Source organism: Rhinichthys klamathensis, unplaced genomic scaffold (assembly GCF_029890125.1).
Source record: "Rhinichthys klamathensis goyatoka isolate OS25496 unplaced genomic scaffold, OSU_Roscu_1.1 h1tg000028l_1, whole genome shotgun sequence".
Lineage (NCBI taxonomy): Eukaryota > Metazoa > Chordata > Actinopteri > Cypriniformes > Leuciscidae > Rhinichthys > Rhinichthys klamathensis.
Window position 1 is genome coordinate 438,742 of NW_026606578.1, and position 24,823 is coordinate 463,564.

General features: G+C 37.3%; 2 protein-coding genes across 3 annotated transcripts in view; one reads left to right on the forward strand and one right to left on the reverse strand.

Moving 5' to 3' along the window:
- Window positions 1–216: 216 nt before the first annotated feature.
- Window positions 217–5,125, reverse strand: dpagt1 (dolichyl-phosphate (UDP-N-acetylglucosamine) N-acetylglucosaminephosphotransferase 1 (GlcNAc-1-P transferase)). Its single transcript, XM_056244804.1, has 9 exons — window positions 4,710–5,125; window positions 4,487–4,607; window positions 3,424–3,637; window positions 3,140–3,286; window positions 2,405–2,489; window positions 2,032–2,220; window positions 1,722–1,809; window positions 1,399–1,554; window positions 217–733 (listed from the first exon to the last, which is right to left on the reverse strand). Exons 1-9 carry the CDS (start codon window positions 4,871–4,873, stop codon window positions 668–670), a joined length of 1,230 nt encoding a protein of 409 aa, XP_056100779.1. The 5' UTR covers window positions 4,874–5,125; the 3' UTR covers window positions 217–667.
- Window positions 5,126–6,654: 1,529 nt separating this feature from the next.
- The window catches only part of c2cd2l (c2cd2 like), a 42,298-nt gene continuing 24,129 nt past the window's right edge, over window positions 6,655–24,823 (forward strand). The window contains exons 1-2 of one of the 2 annotated variants that reach the window (XM_056244932.1): window positions 6,655–6,971; window positions 8,370–8,802. In XM_056244932.1, coding sequence (XP_056100907.1) covers window positions 8,443–8,802 — 360 coding nt within the window. In that variant the 5' untranslated portion in view covers window positions 6,655–6,971; window positions 8,370–8,442. The remainder of the gene's footprint in view (window positions 6,972–8,369; window positions 8,803–24,823) is intronic. The other variant, XM_056244921.1, reaches the window with a different exon arrangement.

Sequence of the window (24,823 nt, forward strand, 5' to 3'; positions counted from 1 at the left end):
ACAGTATAAAAAGGTTTTTATACATGAAAATAAAAAGCTACCTTTTAGGAAGGGATCATCAAATTTGGAAGCCCTTAACATTTAAAAAACAGACAAAACCCATGTTAGATGACTACAAATATGGATAAGGGTTAATGTTTGATACTGTGTTTGGATATGTCTGAATACTGTACAAAAACAGTAGACAAAATTGATATTTTTCTTCCCAGAAGCTAGTGTGGTCCATTGTCACATTGGTTTATTCAAATGAGTCAAAGGCATAATATTAGATCTGACACAGAAAAATATAAGTACATATATCAAGTAATCGTTCAGAAATGCTCTCAAAAATTTCACCAACTGCCTAAAATATCCCTGAATGTAAGTGTTTCACATAATCTTTCAAAATAGAACCCTCTGCTTTTCAAGTCACCCACAAATTATTGTAAATCCTTATGCATGAGCCTTCCTGTCCTTAATGAAAATTAAGGGCATATGTGTAGACTTGTCCCTTCACATGCAGATATATAGACAGAAGTGCTGAAATACACTGTATTGTAATTAGATTCCACCATTTATAGGTGACAGGCAGTATAGTAACCATTAAAAAAAAAAAAAAATCTGTTGATACAGTTTGTTCTCCAAATGAAAGCAGCAGGTTGTAAAGTCTCTCAGGGTCGCAAGTTTTCTAGACGTCGTAGAACAGACGCACAAGGTGATACCGGATTCCAAACGCTACAGCACTCCCCAAGACCTAAAAAAAAGAAATATAGTAAGAACTATAATATTATTTAAATCTACCAAAACAACAGTCTCCTTTGAAGCACATTAACAACATCTAATGCAGGTTTATTGGAGGTTCCTAGCTATAGACGAAAGAAAATCGTTGATGCGGCCTTTGCGAATTATGCACCAAAAACTGTGGAATGCACTATCATCAGATAATAGGGAAGCTAGTAAGTACACTCTAGTACACGCTAGTACACTTATTTTAAAAAGAAAGTTAAAAACATATCTTTTTACTTTGGAATTTAATTAGTTACTCTGAATTATGCTTTTAATAAATTGTATTTTGTGTTGTAGGTGATTACTTTTACTTTTATATTTGTCCTTCATATGTTTTAGTATTTTATACTGTATGTGTTGCATTTAATTGATTTTATCCCTTATGTTTGATGCTAGTTTTTATTGGATGTGATGTTGCTGTTGATATTTGACTATATAATGTTTATGTAAAGCACTTTGAACTGCATTGTATGCCTTTATGGCTAGGGGGCCTTTGAATAACATTGAACCACTGATGATGCTTTCTCATACTTTAGTGAGGTTGTAATATATCACAACCTTCTTTACTGTTTTAAACCACTTTGAATTGAAATAACCATAGTATTGCACATTACATCTGAACTAGGGATTCACCTGCATTAACAGCATGATTGCAGTAAGGTTTCTCTCATGGGTAGGTCCCAGTACTTTTAGAACCAGGTTGATAAGGGTCATGTTGTTACACTCAATAAACTCATCATCTCCTTCCAGCCCTCTACGCACATCCAGAAGCCATAACATTTCTGCCACCTGCAGGATAAAAGAGTACATCACATTCAAACGCCGTGTTATACAGGGAATACCAAATAGGATGTGCTCCTAGATCTTTTGTTGGCCATCAACAACATTCCTTTCAAACAAACAGTCCTAAACCCATTTATAATGATAAATACTGATAGTGGCATGTGTGTTTTTACCTTCAGAATAAGTTGTCCTAATTTGCCTAGGTCCTTCTGTTTGAACTTGGAATAGCTCATGCCAAGTTTTCCTGTGTCAGGCTGTAACCTGTATTAATCAATTTTAGAGGTCAAGCTCTCAAAACCATTTCCTGTTGCTTTATCAATGGTGTAAATGCTTAGGAAACGCTGTATATATTATAACTGTAATGCATGAAGACTTTGATTACAAAGAACTAATGAGAATTTTAGGTCAAATTAAGTTCCACTGCGAATTAAAAAAAGAATATTCATTATAGTATGATTTTAAAATGTTAGTGTAAAAACCCACCTAGGAAGGCGATGTCTGGGGCAGGGAATAATGTGAAACAGCTGAGGCAAGGAGTAAATGAAGTTGATGACTTGGGGGATGAAGAAAAGCAGCATGGTCTTACTAAAGTGTCCGAGTATCCCGACCACTGCAAACGTCATTCCAGCAAAGTAACAGAAAGTGTCTCCCACAAACACAGAGGAAGGGTACCTGAGAGGTATTCAAAGTAGAGGTTTATTATTTGTTCAAAAACAAAAGTCGTTGAGGTTAATATTATTTTCAGTGTTGATAGTCAAACTTAATAACTTATAGAGTACAGTATTTTAAAGGCCTGTCTTAAACTAAAGCATATTTCACAGGTAAAGATAATCAAAAAGCAATAGTTTTTACAAACCAGTTGTGGTAGAAGAGGGCTAATGTGGTGAAGAAAAAGGGAATCATGAAATACAAAGAGAAAACATGGTCATCCCTGTAGTCTCCTGAAAGAGAAATGTTAATCAAAGATCAATTTAATAATTCAAAGAGAGAGAATATAGCTGCAGTGCAGACTTATTTAAATAAACTCAAGCAATCTCAGTGAGGTTTGAACAAGAACTTAAATAATTTCTATATATAATAGTCAAAATTTTGGAATAGTTCAAAATGTTTAATCTTTTTAAAAATGTTTTTATTATTACAATTTATAATAACTGTAACATGTAATTTATCCCTGTGATGGCAAAGCTGAATCATTACTCCAGTCCTCAGTGTCACATGATCCTTCAGAAATAATTCTAATATTCTGATTTGGTGCATCACAGGAATAAATAACATTTTAAAATATATTAATATAACAACAAGTATTTTAAATTGTAATAATATTTCACAATATTACAGTTATGTTAAATTTTTTTATCATATAAATGCAGGCTGGGTGAACATTAAAAAAATCTTAATTATTCCAAAATGTTGACCAGTGGTATATATATATATATATATATATATATATATATATATATATATATATATATATATATATATATATATATATATATATATATATTATGCATATTTTAAAATGGCTTAAAAATGGTTTTGAATCGATGTGTCAAAAATGATCAAATATGTTGAAAATAGGCCCTCCTCTCACCATTGAGCTCCAGTAAATTAAAGAGAATGATGGAGCCAGATATGAAGAGAGCTTGTCCAGACTCAATGCCATTGATACCGGCCAAGATGTTGATGGCATTTGTGCAGAACACAGCCAACATTCCCATATACACATAATACAGAATGCCTGAAACGCATATAAAAAACTACTTAGAATATAAAAAACATATCCTACATATCAAACAAAAGGCCAATAAAATCAACCTCTCTGTGTCAAGACAGAGCACCAGACATTTAAGCATACTATCTGACCGTCAAACTCACCCAAGTCCAGATGCATCCCCAGCAGGACACGGAAAGGTTTGGGCACGACAATCACAGTGTTGCCAAAGTTAGTAAAGTAGACCATGAGTAGAGGCAGGGAGGCCATAGTGGGCAGCAGTAGCTTGTGTCTCCATCGTAGGTTCAGAACATCATCAGCAAAACCCAGGAATATCATGCAGCAGATGGCTAACAACGCACCGATCAGTTGCACAAACTAACATGGACATATCATTGATCAAGAGGAGACAAAAAAAAAAATTGTAAAAACATGTCGGTACAGGAAATTTTGGAATACTGTAGTGCCCAAATTTCACAGTGATGGTATCACATAGTAATACCATAGTACTTCAATAGATATCTTGTAACAGAATGAATGCCATTTTATTACATTTATATGTGGCAAAATTATTCAGCAAGGTTGCACATGTCCACAAATGCATGATTTTCCCACTGCATGTATGGCTGTGAAGTTTCTCTGGTATCAAGGTCAAGGTTCAAATTAGTTTGCCGTATCATTTTTGTCTAAGAACACACTACTTGTAAAAAATGTTTTGGGTCATTAAGACTTTTTAAAATGTTTTTTGAAAGAAGTTTGTTATGTTCACCTAGGCTGCATTTATTTGAAAAATACAGTAAAAACAGTTATATCTTGGAAAAAATTATTCAAATTTACAACTGTTTTTTCCTCTTTTTTTTTTACTGCTTTTTAAAATTTTATTTATTCCTGTGATGGCAAAGATGAATTTTCAGCATCATTACTCCTTTAGAAATCATTCTAATATGCTGATTTGCTGCTCAAGATTCATTTCTGCTTATTATTATTATAGATGTTAATAACAGTTGTGTTGCTTGATTTTTGTGGAATACATGATACATTTTTTCTCGATTCTTTGTGAATAGAAAATTCAAAAGAACCACATTTATATTAAATAGAAATCTTTTCTAAAAAAGAAATACTTCTTTCAACATAATTTATTTTCAACATAATTTATTTTACTGGCCTCAAACTTTTGATGAGTTCTTGAAATGTTTATTATTTATGATTAGGGAATCATTCACTCACCTCGTTGTGAGGGAAGCGTTGACACTTCTCTCCCATAAAGCACTGGAGGAAGGGGACAGGGATGAAGAGGAAGAGAATGATGAGGAAGACTGTGCCACTGATTACACCTTGTGATTCGGGTCTGGTTAATAAGGAGAGAAAATTTAATTCAGGTTTCAGACATCAAATTGCAATGCATACTTTTGGTGCACAATAATATAAGTAAAGAAAATCAATCACTTACACCTCTTTCTTTATGGTTTTATTTAGGTCCATGCCATAGAGTCTCGCAGATATGAAATGATCCTTAAAAGCAGGAATAAGCTTGACTGTTGCAATGCACCCCAGTGCAGACATACAAGAGTTGATGATAAGAGGAAGAACAGGAATTGGAGACATCTTCTCCATTGACTAAAACTCAATAAAATTGCAATACACTGTATTTACTGTATTATACAAGCAGTTATATGTCGACAAATCTCGTTGAAAACAGAGTTCGCTTCCTGTCAGCAACTTTCAATACATTTATGTTGTATATACATAGTGAAGCTGTCATTAATTGAGCATGTTTCGAGGTTGACAAATAATTTAACTACATTTCAAATACAACTATAGACATTGCTGTAGACACCAATGCATGAAAGCGCGCGCATAAATGACATTGGCTTCTTTTCGAAACGACCGAACTGTTTTTATACAAAAGCACTGAATCAATGATGACAGCTGGATTTCCATAAGGTAAATTACAGGCAATCTAGAATAAGAACCCAGCCCAAATAACTAACGTTACCGGTTTAAGTTATGAGTTACTAGTTACTCGTCGGAATAATGTAAACAGCTTTTACATCAAAACGTGATATATATGTCAGTTTACAGTGCATGCATAGCTCTGATCTCATCACAAAATCCACGTCTACTTCCGTCAACATAATCCGTCCGCCGACTGATTATATTAATACGACTCGCTTATTATACACTTATAAGTTGTTGGTACGACAGCAAAAGATTTAAAGCGCAAGGTTGCTAAATACGCGTTCGTGACCAGGTAGGTGGTTTAGCCTATCAGAGAAATATATGAATATATATTTTTATCATCTTGGTTTCAGTCGAACCTTTGCAGTTGTAACACAACCGGAAACAAAAAGAGAAAGACGGTAAAGGTCCCATTTTCCGTTTAGAAGCATAGTTACTAATAATGTACAGAAATACTAAATACTAATGCTGCTGCTTCTACTACTACCACCACCACTACTACTACTACAACTAATAATAATAATAATAAACCGTATTTTTATTATTTAGTCTTTCTAAAACATCTATTTACACTATTATATCCATTCATTTTATTATTTGCCAAAATGCAATGCTGTAATTCTATATTTTGATAAAATATTTATTGTATGTTTTGACAGTTTCTTCAAAACAAACAACAGCAGGGATATCGCAGGTTATGCTCACTCTATTATAATAGCAATATAACAAACCTGACTATGAAATTCTGAAATTAACTAAAGTGTATTATATTATTTTTTATTATAGCAGTATTATATCATAAAATAATCTTACAAGCAACTAATTTTGAGTTCAAATAAATATAAAAAATTCAAATAAATAACATCTTTATTGATGTTATGTATACTTATTTATTATGAATGTACATTTTTGCAAGGAATAGTAATAAAATAATTATAAAAGTAATATGAAAAGAGTCACCAAAAACACAACTTTTGGCTTTTACAGAGGTTTGGGGATAAATTTAGTTTTACAAAATTAGAACAATCTGTCTAAAACACTACGCAGTCTAAACTCTACACAATAAACACAATTAGTCTAAGAAAATAAGTGGATAGCTGTTTCTTCAAAGTGATGACAAAAGGAACATAAAGCTATCTTTATGACATAATTGACCTCATAAACGTCAGTCCAGTCTCTGTGCGTAATTGGTGGAGTTCAGCCACACATAATAACACTAACCTTACCATATACCTAACCTAAACCTAATACAGTTTTGTGAAATAGGGATATTAGGTTAAGCTCCACCCATTACGTCCAGAGAGGTACTTCATGCGTTTCAGGAGCACAGGCAGAAAAAAAAGGAGCACAGGCAGGGAATGTGCGCGTGGCGCGTGCGCAGTTTCGACAGCCCTAAAAGTGTGCGTGTCTCTTTAAATACGTGCAAGCGCGTACGCGGTGTGGGTTTGTGTTGCTACACTATTTGACAGCTCGACTGTTCTGTTCTTGCGCATTACCATTACAGACCGTCCGACACCGACGGTGGGAGGGGGACACATTTCTCTTGCGTTGACAGCACTGGATATAATAAATGTGCGGTTTTATGTAGCATGCTAAATATTCACGTAACGGAGGTCATGTACCGATCAACACAGGTTTGTGGAAGATGCTCGGACCTGAAGACTAGTGCTGGAATTACGAAGAAATTATGTAGCCATTGAGCTGGTGTTCTGTAGCTAGTCCGCGTCCAAAGACGGCGTTTCTCATCTATTCGGTAATCATTCCTTTCTATTGATTTTTCTTTCAAATAATGGGAACATTCGGCGTCGAATGCGCGTGCAGCATTTTTGTTAATCGTAGGCGCGTTTAGAGTCAGCTGAACTGACTGAACTGAATCAGATCCACAAAAATGCTGTCTAGGTAGGATTTGAAACAGCTATTTAAATGGTGACCATGGGGACGTAAACATACATGGTTTGATATGAACAACATTATACGCTGTATAAGTACAATCTTAGAATAGCTGTCAAAAAGAAGGGAATGTAAATGAATCGCTAGATTGGGTCATGATGAGCTAAACTCGACGTTGCAATGCAGCACTGACCCAGAACACAGCTGCTATCATCGCTGCTGGACTGCCAGTAATGTGACAGAATCGGAGCGAGTTTGTATGAGACAGGCTTCACACAAGACTAGACTGTGCAACCGATCTGAGTTTTCTGGAAGAAGTTAGGCACTTCTCCGGTTTCAGGACAGGCATTGAATGTCACACTTTCACCGAAATGCTTAGTCAGTTTGCTTAATTGTTTAAACTTTTAAGCACAGGTGGTGATACTAACAGGAGACATGCACTTGTAAATCTCTGATAAGAGCATGACTTGTACCCCTTGGTAACCGTTTAGTAGAGCGCAAATTGTGATAGTAACTGGTTTGGCAATAAAACAGGTATAAGCAGCATCACTGCTATATATATAAAACTATAGTTTGGTAGGAAAACATTGGCCTATGATATATATGTAAAAAAAAAAAAAAAAATCAGATTTTCCCACCTGTGAATAAGAATGAATTACCTTTTGTTAAAGGCACAGTTCACCCAAAAATTATTTCATCAGTTAATCACCCTCATGGTGTTCCAAACATATATGACTTTCTTTCTTTTTTTCTGTGGAACACATAAGGAGAATGACTGTCGCACTTTTTTGCTATAAAAGAAAGATGCAATGAAAGTGAATGGTGACTGGAGTCTTTCACATAGAACACGTTTTTGGATATTGCAGTGTTTTTCCATTGTTTTTCTATGTAAACATGCACTAGACGTGCATCTTTGGTCATGGTCAGCACTCAAGTAAAACATAGTTGTTGTTTTTTTGTTTTGTTTTTTTAAACACTTCTATGGACCTTGCATTTTTTCAGTCCACTACCATGCTTGTGTTTTTAAACGTAAAAACACATTCTGTGTGAATGGCCCCTTACGTGCTTAGAAGAACGTGACAGTGAGTAAATGACAGGGTTTGAATTTTTGAGTGAACTGTCGCTTTAAGATGTCAGTGTTTCCTATGAGATGTTGGTAACATGTCTTGTCGTTGCTGTATGGCTGTATATCCATATATGTATATGCATCTGGTCTTTTTCCAGTCTACTTACTCTTGGTCTCTCTCTACCCTTTCCCCAGATTTCCAACCTTCGTGAATCAAGATTTTCAACCCTTCTTAAAAATGAGACTGAAGTGATCAGTGATTAGGGAGATGATGACTTTCCAGGACGTGAGCTGGCTGGTTCAGGTGGCGCTCTTCTGCGCCTCACTGCTGGTTGTACTAGCCTGGCTAGTTCAGTTCTCACTGGGGTTGCTTCGCCCTAGGTGGTCCAGGGTCCAAGGCAAGAGGGACACCCCGTGGCGGTTGCCCTTGAGTCTCACCCACCAAACACTGACGGGCGGTGTGTGGGGTTCCCTCTTGAGGCTGAGGCTGGGGCGAGATGGGGCAGGGACTGACACGGAGGCAGGTGTCAAGGGGCTTTTGTCTTCGCTCTTTGTTTTCAAGTCGTTCAGGGAGCACTGGCAGAGAGCCTGGGTGCGGGCACTCAACGAACAGGCCTGCAGGCAAGGGGTGAGTAATTTAATTTTATCTTCAGACAAAACGGTGTAGCAACATATGTAGGAGGTTTTGTATATACATACACATGTGTTTTCATTGCTCCATGCATGTTTATACATGTGTAAGAGTATTTTTAGGCTGTGCGAGTGTGTGTGGGCATAATATCATGGCCTGACTACTTGTTAGTGAATGTGTGGGTGTTAGAGTGTCAGGGGATGCAGGTTCTTGTGTAACAACCACACACTCGCTCTCCTCCCAGAAATCTGCTCTGCAGTGAGTATTACACATGACAGGCCTCAGTCTACCGTCTCCTCTGGGGCTTTATCTCATGGAACCAAATTTGCACTTTTTTTCTCAGTTAATCAGTGTAAATGAGAGTATTTTTAATGCCTGTCCTAAACGCAGAGATTTAGCAGAAAATGTGATACTCTTGTTGCCTATGTGCATGAGATGTAGTTTTATATTTATGAGTCACAAGCCACTTTCACACATGAAAACCATTAAATTGACAAATTACTTTTTCCAGCACATGTACCACGTCTGTGATTCTTACATGCATTGGCTGTATGTTTTGTCCATATTGCTACCATTTACGCTTTTGTGAAACACAAAAATCAAAGAGCTTCTCTCTATCCGAGTGGATGAAAAATTAGTCATCCACTCGGATAGTCCTGACTCCTGACCAGAAAACAGAAAAATGTCTTTTAAATTTATTCAAAAAAGCTGTGTGTGTGAAATTGCCGATAGACACTTAATTGTTACATTAAAGGGCACCTATTATGCAAAATTCACTTTTACATGGCGTTTGAACATAAATTGAGTGTAAATAAAGTGTTGGGAGTGTGTGTACACAACCACCCTATTATGATAATCCACCCAGTGCTTTTTTTTTTTTTAATCCCCATAAATCAAAAGCACGTTCTCAGATTCGGGGCAATGTGACGTACTTTTGCACAAGCCCCTCCCGCGACTGTTGATTGACACTGCAGTTTGAGCGTAGACCCGCCCCAAGTGAGCTGGACACAGTCCACCATTGTTTCCACGCCGGAGCAGCTGTAGACAAGAATGTCTTCTAAAGCTATTGAGGTGTTTTGTTATAAGATGTAAGAATGAACATAGCAGTCTTCATTTACTCTCGTTGTTACTCGAGGAGGGATCAGTACAACTGTTCGTGATCAAGCTTACAGTCTCCGGAGCGACAGGCCTAACGTTACTGATCACGGCAGAAATGGAAGTGAGAGCGCGCACTTTATGACAGCTCATCGAGTCGTTTTACAGATATCAAGTTTACCAGTTTATTAAGCACCCCTGAAAAGGTGTGTATATATTTGTTTACTGTTAGTTGTAATGAGTGTTTTGTGTACTTCGCTGTGTATGTTGATGATAATGAAAGGGAGAGAGAGAGTTTATGGATAAGACTTTAAGCGCACTTCTTATACTGTGTTTATTCAGCTCTTACAGGATGCTTTCCAACAGGTTTTATCGTAGTTTTTGTCCAAGTCAAGTCAATGGAGTTGGACAAAAACTACGATAAAACCTGTTGGAAAGCATCTTTTGCAGTGATTTTTGTGTGAGCATATCAGTGAACCCCCCAGACCACTCGGTGAGTTTCACGTCTTTGTAAACTAAAGTTTAATGCGTTTTATGAAGGATTGTTCCAGTGCACCTATGCAACCATTGTGGAGGGAGGGGAGGGGGTGCAACCACAGAAACCGAAAATTCTCGGGCCAGCAGCATGTGTCCAAATTTCAATCTTAACCATTCTATTTCATCAGAAACGATCTTAAAACAGGGCTTTAAGTGTAAAATACCGAACTTGTCCTTTAAACAAGCTGTAAAAAAATGATTTGTTGGGTATTTTGAGCTAAAACTTCACATACCATGTGTGGGCCGGGGAAATCAGAGATTTTTTTTACATCTTGTGAAAAGGGGCATAGGTGCACTTTAACTGATTCAATACAGCAGTATTGTAACCGTTATTTATGATAATTATTATTTGTGAACGACTTAGTATCTCGTGGCCAATCAGGTACTCTGCAGTTCCACACTCAAAAAGTTCTCTTTGACAACTTTTTTCCTCTGTAGCCCATTGTCTGGTTACGGGTGCGTTTGAGGGCTGGTGAGTTGTGTAAAGGTCTCCACTCCTATATTTAACTGTATTTGATCTGTGTCTATATCAAAGCTCAGTCTGCCCAGTAGGTGAAACGGCCGACGTCCATTCGTTCCCTCTCTAGACACTTTCCTCTGTGAGGTCAGGCTGAATTTTGAAAAAAAAAATGCTTTTACTAGATGAAGTTTTTGAAGATCAGTTCATCAAAAGACTAACCATCATTTTAAGCGATGGGTATCTGCACATTTAGTCTGATGAGATATCAAAAGAATATAGAAATGGCATTTTCACCCGACAACTACATCCGGTTGCTTTTTACAGCAAATCCTTCAAGGGATTTAAACTTCAATACAGTGAACTTTGCTCCAGCACCTGAGCTATATAGAAAGTGGGAGAAAAAAGAGAGAAAATCCTTCCATCTCATTTCCTTACTGAGGTCTCCAGCTGATAGTTGTGCCAGTTCAGCAACCTAGTTATTTTCTCAGGTTGTCAAAGTGGGGGAAGGGAAGGCTACAGAACGCAGTTATGCAATTGCTGTCCTTTATCTTAAATTTCTTCACAGTCAGTGGGTTGCTCTGGAAAAGAAGAGGAGACTGAGGCTAATAAATAACCATTTATTGGTTCGCAGTTTAATTTAAGTGCCCATTTTGGCCACGTGCCACAGCCGCATCTCTGATTGTAATGTGGTCAGCTGATCCAAAAAGTAACTTAGTGCTGTGAAGTGCAACGATTCTGCAGACTCTGTATGCGGGGTATCAGGGTGTCATGAAGTAAGGACTTTTATGAACATCTTTAACGTTAAGAATCCCCATGTCAAGTTAAGTCAAGTTACCTTTATTTATATAGTGCTTTATACAATAGATACAATACAATCTGCTTTAAAGCAGCTTTACAGTGATGCATTTCAGCTGTTGTTCATCTGAAGTCAGTTCAGTCTTACTTCAGTTCTGTTGTAAAGATCATCAATTATTAAATTAGTTCATTTCATCTATAAAGCAGTTCTGCAAAAAAAAAAAAAAAAAATGTCATCGTCCAGCTCAGATAAGTTCTTATATACAGCGTCAGTCAGATCAATAATATTGTTGAATATTAAGTGTCCACAACTAAGCAAGACCGAGACGACAGTGGCAAGGAACCCAAACTCCATCAGATGACAGAATGGAGAAAAAAACCTTGGGAGAAGCCAGGCTCAGTCGGGGGGCCAGTTCTCCTCTGACCAATGAAATGAAAACTGTTTGATTCAGGCTGCATCAGAAGTCAGAATTCAAAATTCAGATTGGGATCAGTAGCATTCAAATATTCATCCAGTTCATTCTGCTTGAAGATGGATTCATCACGCCGGTATGGAGCCGAAGCAGGCCATGGGGTCTGTGCGGAGGACCTGTTTAGTTCTTGTGGTCTCTGCTGAGGATCTGTGCTGATGGTTGTCATCTCGACGAGGCCTTCACAGGGGATTGTCTAGTAGTTGACATGGTCTTTGCTAACATTCAGGGCTGCGTTTTGGTCGTGTCTAGGTGCAGGTCCGCCATATAACTTATTCCATGTGGGAATAAGTCACAGGAGTTGATGTGATGTGTCAAATTTTCTCTGTGTGAGATTTTTAGATTTAAAGAGTAAATTCACAAAAATTTTTCAATAGAAAAACTGGTTTGTTTGGCACAGGTTAGCATTCTGTTCTTGATTTTTACAGAATGTGAAAACCCTTTATTTAAGGTTTTGTGATGATGTTATGGAAGGTGCGGCTTCCATTATAAACATTCATGGGATGATAGTTTCATGACTGCTTGTAAACATACAGGTTATATTGGTGGAATGATAGTTTCAGGACAGCATTTAAACATACAGGTTATATTGGTACAATATGTCTTGTTATGTGATTCAAGCTAATTAAAACTAGGAGTGTAATGCTTTTGTCATCCAGCTCTTCCCAAAGTTCGTCAAACTTGAGTCTTGATACTAAAGGTATCACATGTACCATTGCTCATTAAAATTTTGCAGGGATAATTTTTCTAATAGGAATCCGCACGATCTGGATTTTGCGTTAGGCTGGATCAGTTCACTACACAGATTTTCCATCGGGTTTTCCATGTAAATTAAGCCTTGTTGACCAACAGAATGCTGCTTGTTTTGAAAGTGACTTCTGTGTGAGCGCCAGAGTATGTGAGCGGAGTGAAGTGGGAGTGGAGCGGCGTGATTTTGAATGGAGTGCGGAGCGGATTTTTTAAAACTCGGTGCATCGTGGTTTTCACTAGCTCTGAGAGCGCTTCACTACCGCTCCATCATGAGTACAGTTCATGCCAATGGCCCATTATAGAACTGCATTTTTAGCAAGAATTCTATGGAGGGATTATTGGGTCAGATTGAAAACTAAAAGTCTAAAACTAAAAGTCTAAATCGAAAATGAATTTGGTATTTAGGATTGGGCATTTGGTATTTAGGATTGGGCATTTGGTATTTAGGATGGGGTATTTGGTCATTTAGCCATTTAGAATTTAGGATTGGGCATTTAAGGATTTAGGATTGGGAATTTGGTATTTAGGATTGGGCATTTAATAATTTAGCCATTTAGGATTTAGTATTGGGCATTTGAGGATTGAGAAGTGTATGCAAATAAGGAGGCGTGGCCCAAATACTGGAGGCTGGGTTTGAAATGGCTGGTGCGCAGAGACACCTTATGGACAGCAGAGGGAGCTCCCAGTGCTAAGGAGCACACTGTAATGAAACCAAACAGAGCGAGTGAGCAGGGCTGCAGCGAGGACTGTACTTTATAATGTGATAACTTCAACTTAATGAACCGTAGGCTACGTATTGAACCGAAACGGGCGTCACGGTTCGGTGCACGAATTTACACGGAGAATATATGGTATAAAAATAAGTAAAACTCTAAATAGCGATACATTTCGCTCTATTCGCGTTTGGTGTGAACGCAGCTAATAACAGGCTGCGATGTCAAGATTGCAATGCTGGAGTGTGTGCGCGCGCGCGAGAGAGAGAGAGGCGCGATCAAACTGTGTGTGTGTGTGTGTGTATTTTGGTTGGGTGACAGTTGTAGGTTACAGTTTGACAAGATTTTAGAGTGTGACAAAAGCAATGTTGTATTCTATTGCGAGTGTACACAAATAAACACTTTGCAGTTTGAATGATGTCCTGTATCTCTCTCTCTCTCTCTCTCTCTCTCTCGCTCTCACACACACACACACACACACACACACACACACACACACACAATTCGATCGCGCCCGCACCTCTCTCTCTCTCTCTCTCTCTCTCTCTCTCTCTCACTCCCACACACACACACACACACAGTTCGATCGCGCCCGCGCCTCTCTCTCTCTCTCTCTCTCTCTCTCTCGCGCGGGCGCACACACTCCAGCATTGCAATCTTGACATCGCAGTCTGTTATTAGCTGCGTTCACACCAAACGCGAATAGAGCGAAATGTATCGCTATTTAGAGTTTTACTTATTTTTATACCGTGTATTCTCTGTGTAAATTCGTGCACCGAACCGTGACGCCCGTACCGTTTCGGTTTAATACGAATACGTAGCCTACGGTTCATTAAGTTGAAGTTATCACATTATAAAGTACAGTCATCGCTGCAGCCCTGCTCACTCGCTCTGGGGTGCGTTTCCCGAAAGCATCGTTAGCCAACTATCGCAAGTTGGTCGCAAATCCCATTGAACTCTATTGGTAACGACGGAACTTGCGACCATAGTTGGCTAACGATGCTTTCGGGAAACGCACCCCTGTTTGGTTTCATTACAGTGTGCTCCTTAGCACTGGGAGCTCCCTCTGCTGTCCATAAGGTGCCTCTGCGCACCAGCCATTTCAAACCCAGCCTCCAGTATTTGGGCCACGCCTCCTTATTTGCATACACTTCTCAATCTTCAATCCTCAAATGCCCAATACTAAATCCTAAATGGCTAAATTATTAAATGCCCAATCCTAAATACCAAATTCCCAATCCTAAATCCCTAAATGCCCAATCCTAAATCCTAAATGGCTAAATGACCAAATACCCTATCCTAAATACCAAATGCCCAATCCTAAATACCAAATTCATTTTCGACTTAGACTTTTAGTTTTAAATTTAGACTTTTAGTTTCCGTTTAAGACTTTTAGTTTTAGACTTTTAGTTTTCAATCTGACCCAATAATCCCTCCATAGAATTCACACGTTAAACACATTTATCACTGACATAATACAGATGGATGGATCACTCAAATCAGAAAAAAATGTGAAGGTTATGATGACGGTGATGGACATGAGCGGGAGGTTATAGTTTTTCAAAGAATTTGTTTACCTTCTAGATAGGCTACTGAATATGATCGGATGAACGCACATTTTAAACAGGTAGCACTTATTCATACACGCAATCACTCTCTCACTAATGCATTCAAGCTAATATAATCTTACAGTGCTGTCTGTATTTGATTTCGAATGAGCAGAAATCTGTAAGAAATGTAGCGACCCGTAGATAAAATAACTGATGAAAACTTTTTCCAAACAAATTTGCACTGCAAAAAGCAACAATGATATTTAAACTTTAATGCTGATAATAACCATGTAATAAGCTTAGCATGTTGTAAGAAAAGTTTGCACACACAGTATTGTATAGTATTGTTTATTTATTTCTTCATTTAATAGGCCTATATATTATGAACAGAACTTTTGCGAGATTTCAAAGCATACTTGTAAATACTTTAGCCGCAATTTCATCAGGGAGCGAAGACGGAGCGGTGTTTTTGATATCAGTGAGCGAGGAGTGAGCGGGGAGCGGTAAATGGTGAACCCGGAGCGGAGCTGAAGCGAGGTGATTATTGAATGCTTGGAACGCGGAGGGGAAATTATTGCCGCTTTACTCCGCTCACATACTCTGGTAAACGCTGCTTCATGCATCACTATACCAGAGACAGTGGACAAGGGGCCTTTTGCTAGCAAAATTTTACTGAAAATAAGCCTTTAGCCTTGTGCCTTTTACTACAGAATATTTTCCAGACGTCTTTCCAAACTCTCTATTGCATCTGTTTCAAGATCTGTTCATCTGCCAAAACCCTTCACACAATAGCACACTGTTGAGTTCAGTTCAAATTCTATGAATTTTGTCTCAATTATACAAAGCAATGGAGCATAAAGAGTTTCAAATCTGAGCTGTAACGAAAAGACAGTCATGCTTTGTTTGTTCTTTTCCATTTTAATGATTTTTACCTTTTATGAAAGGAAACCATTTTATGTTTCTCTGTTCTTCTGTTTTCAAAGTTTTACCATCTATGATAATAATGTAGGAGGAGAGAAAATTGGTTAACAGAGGAAAGACAATTAACTGGCTCCAATGAAAAGTAGTCAGGGAGAATTTAAAGACCTTGTGGATGATTGGACCTTCTTTAGCAAGAAAAAGAATGTAGGTGTCAGTGATCTACAAGGCCTATCAATTTAATGTGTAATAACCGGATCTTGTGTGGGAATTTATAGTACCATGAAATGTTAGTCACGTGACTCTCCCTTAGAGGTGACCTCCATGTGCTAGTTAAATATTCCTGTGTTAGATTGGGCTTTAGGGAGAAGTTCCCATTTTTGAAACTTTGATCTAGTATCTCTCCAAGCAGACCAGATATTTGCTCTCTCAGCATGCCGGATCTTTGACACCTCAAACCACTCGTATCAAGTTCTTTTGACCTGAAAAACCTGCCAGAGAGGTTGCTCCCGTTCTTGCGAGGTTTTTTTTGTGTATGCGTGAGATCAGATCGAGCACAAAAGTGATCAAGCAACTTTTGCCTGGCCCCTCTGAAACGCTGAAGCCATCTGTTGACACGGCAACATGAAAACAAACACCATGGTTCCAGCCTTAGCCATGGCGACCACCTCTAAGGTTAGACAGCGAAAGAGAAGAGAGTCAGCTGCATCCCAATTCACCTACTTATACTACGCCCTAAAAGAATGTACTGTTTTTGTAAAGAAAAATACATGTGTAGCAGAATAGTAGGCAAGCTTTGGGACATAGGCTACTACTTCTTTAATGAACCGCTCTCTTGCTTAGTTATATGCATCCTGTCAATCATCTAGTCACAGTTAAAATTCTTTACATTCGATTTAATTTAAAGTCCTGTCATATCGAAGAGAATAGTATTATTAGAGCTGTCAATGGATTACATTTATTAAAATCTCGAATAATCTTGATTAATCATATACTTTTCTTGAAATGAAGCATACATCATTTATCTTGTTTAACATTTTTATTTTGTCATCCTTTGCGATATCCAGCAAAGTAAACTATTAGATTGAAGAATGATTCTGTTTTCTTCTGAAAGGTAAACCAGCTGCCTAGACCTGACTGCATATGCCTTCAGTAGCCTACAAGGATCCATTCAGAATTACTAAACACAGCAACACACACATGCCAGATAAAAACAGTATCCTGATTGTGTGGAAACTACGTGAATGTACTGAAATGTATCGGTGCATAAATACAATGTGCGATCAGCGTGTCGAGAGCGCACATTAGAGCTGCATGAAATCATAATGGTTGGTTATTCCCTTGAAATTGTAATTACGATTATTCAAATTTTCCTTCAATGATGTTTTGAATAGCTTTTTACCTTGATTACAATTATCATCCATCAAAGCGTTACTAGCTAGAAAGCTGGTTTGCTTTATCCAGCCCAGGAACGTAGTTTGCATCTGTTATCATCTGGCCATACAGTACAGCTGTGAGATGTTTTGACGCTCTGTTCAGTCTTTATTTCACACAGCGCGATGCGTGAGGGTTCACACACTTCAGAATCAATGACAGAATATGACAGAGCTCGTGTTTTAAAGCTAAACAGACACTGGAATGAAGAATTCACTGAAAACTGCGCTGTGAGTGACTCTCTGCCATCTCTGGTGTAATAAGCTTGGCTTTCTTTACATTAGCACTGTTTTGGACTGACTGTTTGAATGCATTCGCTTACTGGATAATTGGATTGAAAACTTTCCCAGAGTTTGGCAGCTTAAAATGATCTGATCACAAACAAAGGTAGCGAAATTGCGAATATAAATTTCCGCCTACCAGTTACAGGTGTTTGCGCCATTGTAGATGCAGTGTGATAAACTAACTCCCGACTCCCTTGAGATCATCTAACTGCGTGACGTAAATGACGTTAATGACCCAATTTTGCGGGCTTCATTAATTTATTTGCGTTAAATTATTTTAACACGTAATTTTGAGTTAATCGCATGCATTAACGCGTTAACTTTGACAGCCCTAATAATAATGCATTAAAGTTAATGTTCAAACGTATCTTTTATAAAAGTTAACAATGTTGTTGCAGATATATAATGTGGATAACATTGAATATTTTTTCTTCAGGTTAGATGATTATTAATCTTTCAATTCCCTTCCCCATCAGTCTCGCACATCCACCATGTTTGTATTTTTTATAAAACTTTATTTTATATATTTATTAGGGCTGTCAAATGATTAATCACGATTAATCACGTCCAAAATAAAAGTTTTTTTTACATAATATATGTGTGTGCACTGTGTATAATTATTTTGGATATATATAAACACACACACATGCTAGTATATTTAAGAAAAAAATATAGTTTATATATAAAATATTTATATTTATATATAATATAAATTATATATAAATCTATATACAGTATATACATGAAAATATTTCTTAAATATATACAAGCATGTGTGTGTATTTATATATATATAAAATAATTATACACAATGCACCCACATATATTATGTAAAAAAAACTTTTATTTTGGATGTGATTAATCATTTGACAGCCCTAATATTTATTTATTTTTTAATTCTGATGGAATCCCCATCCAACACGCAATGGGTTGTGGGCAGTATTACCCGTAAGAGATGCATGGATCTGCCCTTTGAATTCTAACAAGAACTACTAGAGCATCCGGGTATCTTTGAAATACTCATTTCAACATACTATAATTATTATTACTAGGGATGTCCCGATCCGATACTCAGGATCGGTATCGGCTCCGATACTGCCATTTTTGCGGGATCGGGTATCGATCAGCATCGATCAGACGAGGCCGATCCAAATCCGATATTGTGGGTATACTATTATGTGTTATTGTTAAGCCCCACAAAAGGCACAAAAACATTCTAAAGTACCATAACGTTTTCGTGCACTCTATTATAAGTGTTCTGAAGCCATTATGTGAGATATAAATTAATATTTAAGTCATTAAATTCAAGTTCACGTAAACTTTTCCCTCTCGCGGCTGTCAGTCATTCTCCATTCAGCATTCAAACAGCGCGTCGCGTTCGGTTACAGTCAATGATGAAACTATCTTCAAGATGATTCAATGTTAATACTATTATACTTGATCTGTAAGATAAAGGTCTATGTTTTCGCATAAAACAACTTTATCTTGCTGGACTTTATTGCTGTAACTCAATCGTGTTACTCTCTACCGGGTGTCGGACGCTGTCGGTTTGATCACAACACTAGAGTCAGAGCACTATAATTGTTCTTCACGCGCACAGTAACTGAAATTTAAAACTGTTCAAAGAAAAGGCTCAATAAACGATTGCATAGATAGATACTGTATAATACACTGTCCATCAATATGTATCTCCGTTGTGCTTTGAACTTTTCAAAGCGGACTCGACGCGCTGCGTGCTGTAACTCCACGTGGCTTCAAGCGCATCATTCTCCGCTCGGGATGCGCATAAGTAGCCTGGCTCCGCCCTCCTACGCACTTCCGCTCAATTTTATTTTCCTTCAGTACTACGTCTGGGATTGTGCTGTAGACTTTGGTTTCCAGAAATAATTTTTTTACCGGTCCAATCAGCGAACAGAGGGAGTGGCTGAGAACGATGACGTTGATGTAGCGCGTCAGTTTGAGTTGGAGTTCAGTAATGGCAGCGGAGAAAGACGTGAGAAAATCTATTCGGTCCGTTGTTGCAAAACTGCCGAATATACAGAAGTTAAAGCCGGAGCAAGATCAATGTTTGCTAAGTGTTGTTGGTGGCCATGATGTTGTGGCCCTCCTCCCCACGGGGTTCGGGAAAAGTTTAATTTTCCAGCTCACTCCGCTAGTGGTGAATGAGTTAGCTAAGGCGAACGATAGGGATGCAAAGCCTATAGTTGTTGTCGTCTCTTCTTGTTGCACTAATGGAGGACCAAGTGAGGGAGGCAGAAAGGTTAGGAGTTGGTGCTGGGCAGCTCGGCGTGCACGATGATCACTGTACAGCATTTGCGGCAGATCCGAAACGACCGCAGCGGCGTATTGTTAATGATTCACCCAGCTTCGACAGTTGACTGAATACATCACTGTCATTAGTGTCAAATATACATTTAGAATTTAGAATTGTTCCTTGAACTCTTAAATTCGATGAACAAAACATGCAGCTCTCGTTGACAGACATCTTATTCTAAACATAATCCTCGATCATTCGGACTTGTTTTTTTTATTGCTTAAAACAATACACAAGTAATAACAGAAAACATAATACAAAAACAAACAAAAAATAATAATAAAAACAAAACAAAAATAAAACAGTAGGGGGATAATATAAAATAAACATGAACAAGTTAAGAGAATTACATGACACTGAAAAAAGGAAAATAATTACAAACAGAATGTTTTTAAGGCTTTTTTTGTTCTCAGACAACTTAATTGAAAAGAGGTATTTTTAAAATTCTTTCACAAATATAAGAAAGAGAGGTTTAGCATTTAGATATTTAGATTTATGAATATGGAATTCGGACTTGTTGTTTCCAGCCGGTTTCGGCGCATGACATACGTCACGACCACACGTTAGCGATTGGCTATGGCAGATCCTGAGCGACGCTGGGCAGATCCAATAGTTTTGAACTTTAACAGAGAACCCGCCTACAAGGAAGTAAACGTTTCTCAATGGAGCGAGGCCAGACTCTCTGTACAAATGAAATGTACGAGAGTCTGGTAGAACCAGGCTAGCGCATAAGCGCTTTGTGCCGCACTGTATTGGAGCCTTTCATATCATAATGCAGTGACGCAATTAAAGCTTATTAACATTAATAATTATTAATGTTGCTGCCTCATTAAATAGCTGTGCAATACACTTAAAACATGTCTCAATTTTATAGCAGATTTAGCTATATCTAAAATAATTATCTTTTTCATTTTTGTTATCTTGTTTTTCATGAATGTATTTTACAACAATAAAAAGAGCCATGTGTATTATCCACTAATCTAGTTTATAATAGCATTTTTGTCATAGATTATGATCATATATTTTGGGGATTTGTTGTTTATCTTTATAATGAAGCTGTCTGTATTAAGTAGATTGTGTTTAACACACACAAGAGTGATAATCAGTTTAACACACAGTTATAGAAATTCTACTTGATTTAAAAAACAAAAACTGTACTGGTATTTACAATGTAGAATGCTGCTGTTTAAATTGTTTTAACTTTAAACCTGTTGGTAGCTAGCTAGCTTTAAGTACTGAAGTACCTGTATTTTCTTTCATTTATATATTTCTTTATTTTTTTGTAGTGTTTGAATAAAGGGTGGCAATCTTTCATAATCAACTGTTGTTGTGGACTATATAGGAGGTATATTTTAGCTGGCTAATTGAGAAAATTGCTATATTTTTTATTAGTTTAAGAATAAAATAAAAATATCGGATTAATATCGGTATCGGCAAAAGCCAAAGCTGCGGCATCGGTATCGGTATCGGAAGTGAAAAAGTGGTATCGGGACATCCCTAATTATTACTATAATAATAATTTTATTAATTAGAGACACTTGCTGTGTCCCAATTCGCATACTATGTTGAACATTTGTGCTTTTTAATCTAGTCATTTTGTAATTATTAATCAATTATTAATTATGTAGGCTACAATAACAAAACTGTGCAGTGAATGTGTATATTTAACCTTGTAAAGCCAGACATGAATATATATATATATATTCATGTCAGGCTTTAAGTTAACAATGATCCTTTTCTTTTCCTTATCATATCATTTAAATCTAAGGAAAAGAAAAGGATCAGAAAAGTCCTTTTTTTAACGGAACAGTTTATTGAATCGTTAGACAAAATATTTTTAATTTGTGTTTTTTGTTGATTATCATATTTGATACATCAGTATTTTTTGGCTCATATACTATTATATAGAAGAATAGAGCTTATACTTGAGTAGAAAAAACACCTCAATTTTATTCAGAGGCCTAAACTGAGAAGAATGCATCGCTGCTGTTGCAGATATTTATACGGCCAAAAAGTATGATGAAATTCTGAATAGCTTGTAATGCAAATCAATGAGATAAGCACTCATTTAAAGAAGGGAAAAAGACAGATTTAGGGCTCTGTGCATATGTGTGTGCGGTTGCCTGAGGCATTGAGAGGAAAATGCAGGGAGACCACTGCACCAACGAGAAAGAGTTTGTTTAATTCATTCAGATGAAATTTTGCAACTTTTTATTTGAATTATAATCGTTAGTACGAAGGTCTCCAGATAACTTCTCACTAGGAGGATAATCCAGCCATTGACCACTGGTTAATCTCCTTTGCATAATTTCACATCCAGTGGGATTTTAATCTGATTACTGGTACGCTTACTGTTACAGTTGGACTGTCTATAAGGGACGGATTATGGGGAAGATGTTCAATAAAGGATGTGATTGATCAGTTTTGACACTCCATAATGTGTAAATCCAGGTTGAACTTGCTTTAGGCATGTCTGTTTCTAAATAAATCAAATTAGATGGTAGTAGAGGCTTAAAAAAGTAAAATAAAAAAATAAAAAAGGATGGATATTACTTTACCAGCACCCCAGAGAAACCTTGATGTCAACCTTAAATTTAGCTTATTTTGCTGCAGTGAGAATGAAGTGTTGCTCTATGGTCTGTGTGCTGCAGTTATGGTCATATTTGGTCAGTTTTGGGCTACATTTCTGTGACGTGTGAGGACTGCTAAGAGGCTTTATCCTTCGCTCGTTCTTTCCTCGTTCTTTCTCACTCAACATGCTCACACATACACAAACTCCCTTTAGTAATCCAGGGATTTGGCTGGGGGGTGGGGGGTGGATCTGCACAGCTGGTTATATGTGGCAATAACAATAGAAGGACGTCCTCTGAGATAGTTCACACATACTACACACACACACACTTATGTACACTACTTGCTAATAAACAAAGTTTTTTTTAAAGGCGCACAGCTCTTTGATGTAAACTGATTTGGATAAGTTATCTATTTAATTTTTCACTGACAGGATTTACTTGATCTTGACTGGGGAAAGTCAACTGATACATGACTGGAGAAATCAGAGCAAAGGGTCAATGTATATGCGTATCTTATAGAATTTAATATTACTTTTAAATGTTGTTCTCTCTGGTTGTTTTAAATTGAATATTTACAATTCTAATACTCTTTAATTTGATTGATTGATTGGATTTTTATTTTATTCAAGTATATGTTCTAAAATAAAACATTTAATTAAAAATAAATTAATAGTCATTTTGAATTTCAGGGCCAGTTCTGGGGGGGAAAGTGAACAAAATTGTTGTATGATTAGATACTGAGCAAAATTATAAATGTAATAGATTAATACTTGTTTAAGGAAATATTGTCTCAATATAATATAGAACACGTATACAGAGCATCTTCCTAAGGGCCAGAGGTCAAAGTTTAATGTATCTTTATTTACAACTGTGCACTAATCCAATCCATACACTACCAGACAGAATTTTGGGGTCAATAAGATTTTGCTTTCAAAAGAAATTGATAATTTTATTCTGCAAGGAGACAGTAAATTTATTAAAAGTGACAGTAAAGACTTTCTATTCAGCAGAGAATCCTAAAAAAATGAGTTTTAACAAAAACTAAAACAGCACAACTGACACGTCTTCAAATGGTCATTACATGGTCACTAAAGAAACGTGTTTGAGCTGCAGCATATAGAACAGTTCAGATCCTCTGGCTCATTGTCTTTAAGAGCAACTATTTTTAAAATGTAATTTAAATACTGAAAAAACGTCTGATTAATCATGTGGTCTCTTGCTCTCCCAGCTGGCCCGTTTGGTACCATCAATGTTCTGAGTTTAGCTGCTGCTGATATGGCTCAGTCCTCCAGGCATGTGTGTCAGTGTCAGGATTGTCTGTGTTTAAGAGTGTGTGTGTGTGTGTGTTTGTGTGTGGCATCTGTGCATATGATGGAATGGTATGATGGCACATTATCATGCCTGCTGCAGCACACAGAATAACACACTGTCTGCACACGATCACACACGGGGCTCAAGGCCAAACTAGTTTGTATTTACTATTTCTGTCTCGCTATTGCCTTTTCTCCTTCCCTTTTCTTTTTCTTTCTCTTTCTTGGTGGATATGCTTGAAAGTAAGTTATAATATTAGATATAAAGATATATTTACTATTTTGGAGCGCTTGTTTTCAGTGATTGAACATGTTTAATCTGTGTTTGTGGGGTCGTGAAATACCTGTGAAGTGACGTAGTGTAATCTGGTGATTGTCCGTGTTGGTCGGCCTCTGTTAGTCCAGTGTGAATTGGCCTTTACTTTGCTTCAGTTTATGAATAGCCTGCAAAGCAGCAGACCCATATATCAATAACATGTTACAGATCAACACTGAACTATTACAAGGCTCACAGCAAAGTTGTGCATGACGATATCCCTCTATTGTCCTTTATTTTGAGATGGCATTGCACTGCCTTCAGGTGTTGGCACCCAGTGATTTATATTTGCCCCAAGGAATCTTTGGATCCCTAGTTTTGTCATCATGTTCTGTCACGGTGCCTGAAGAAGTATATTTTTGGTTGGTTCAAATTGTTGTTGTGGTGTGTTTGAAGAGGCCAGAGGGGGATTTATGGCAGGGTGGCTCAAACTCAAAGTGACATTATACCAATGTGTCTAGGGAACATACTCTGTCATCCATAGTCTTACACTTGCCTT

Bases quoted from the DNA above. Each gene is read 5' to 3' on its own strand.
- dpagt1 (XM_056244804.1), bottom strand. From the start codon at position 4,873: ATGGAGAAGATGTCTCCAATTCCTGTTCTTCCTCTTATCATCAACTCT. The intron at 1,810-2,031 runs GTGGGTTTTTAC...TGATTAATACAG, and splicing joins CCCAGACATCGCCTTCCTAG to GTTACAGCCTGACACAGGAA. The intron at 1,555-1,721 runs GTAAAAACACAC...TTTATCCTGCAG, and splicing joins TAGGACAACTTATTCTGAAG to GTGGCAGAAATGTTATGGCT.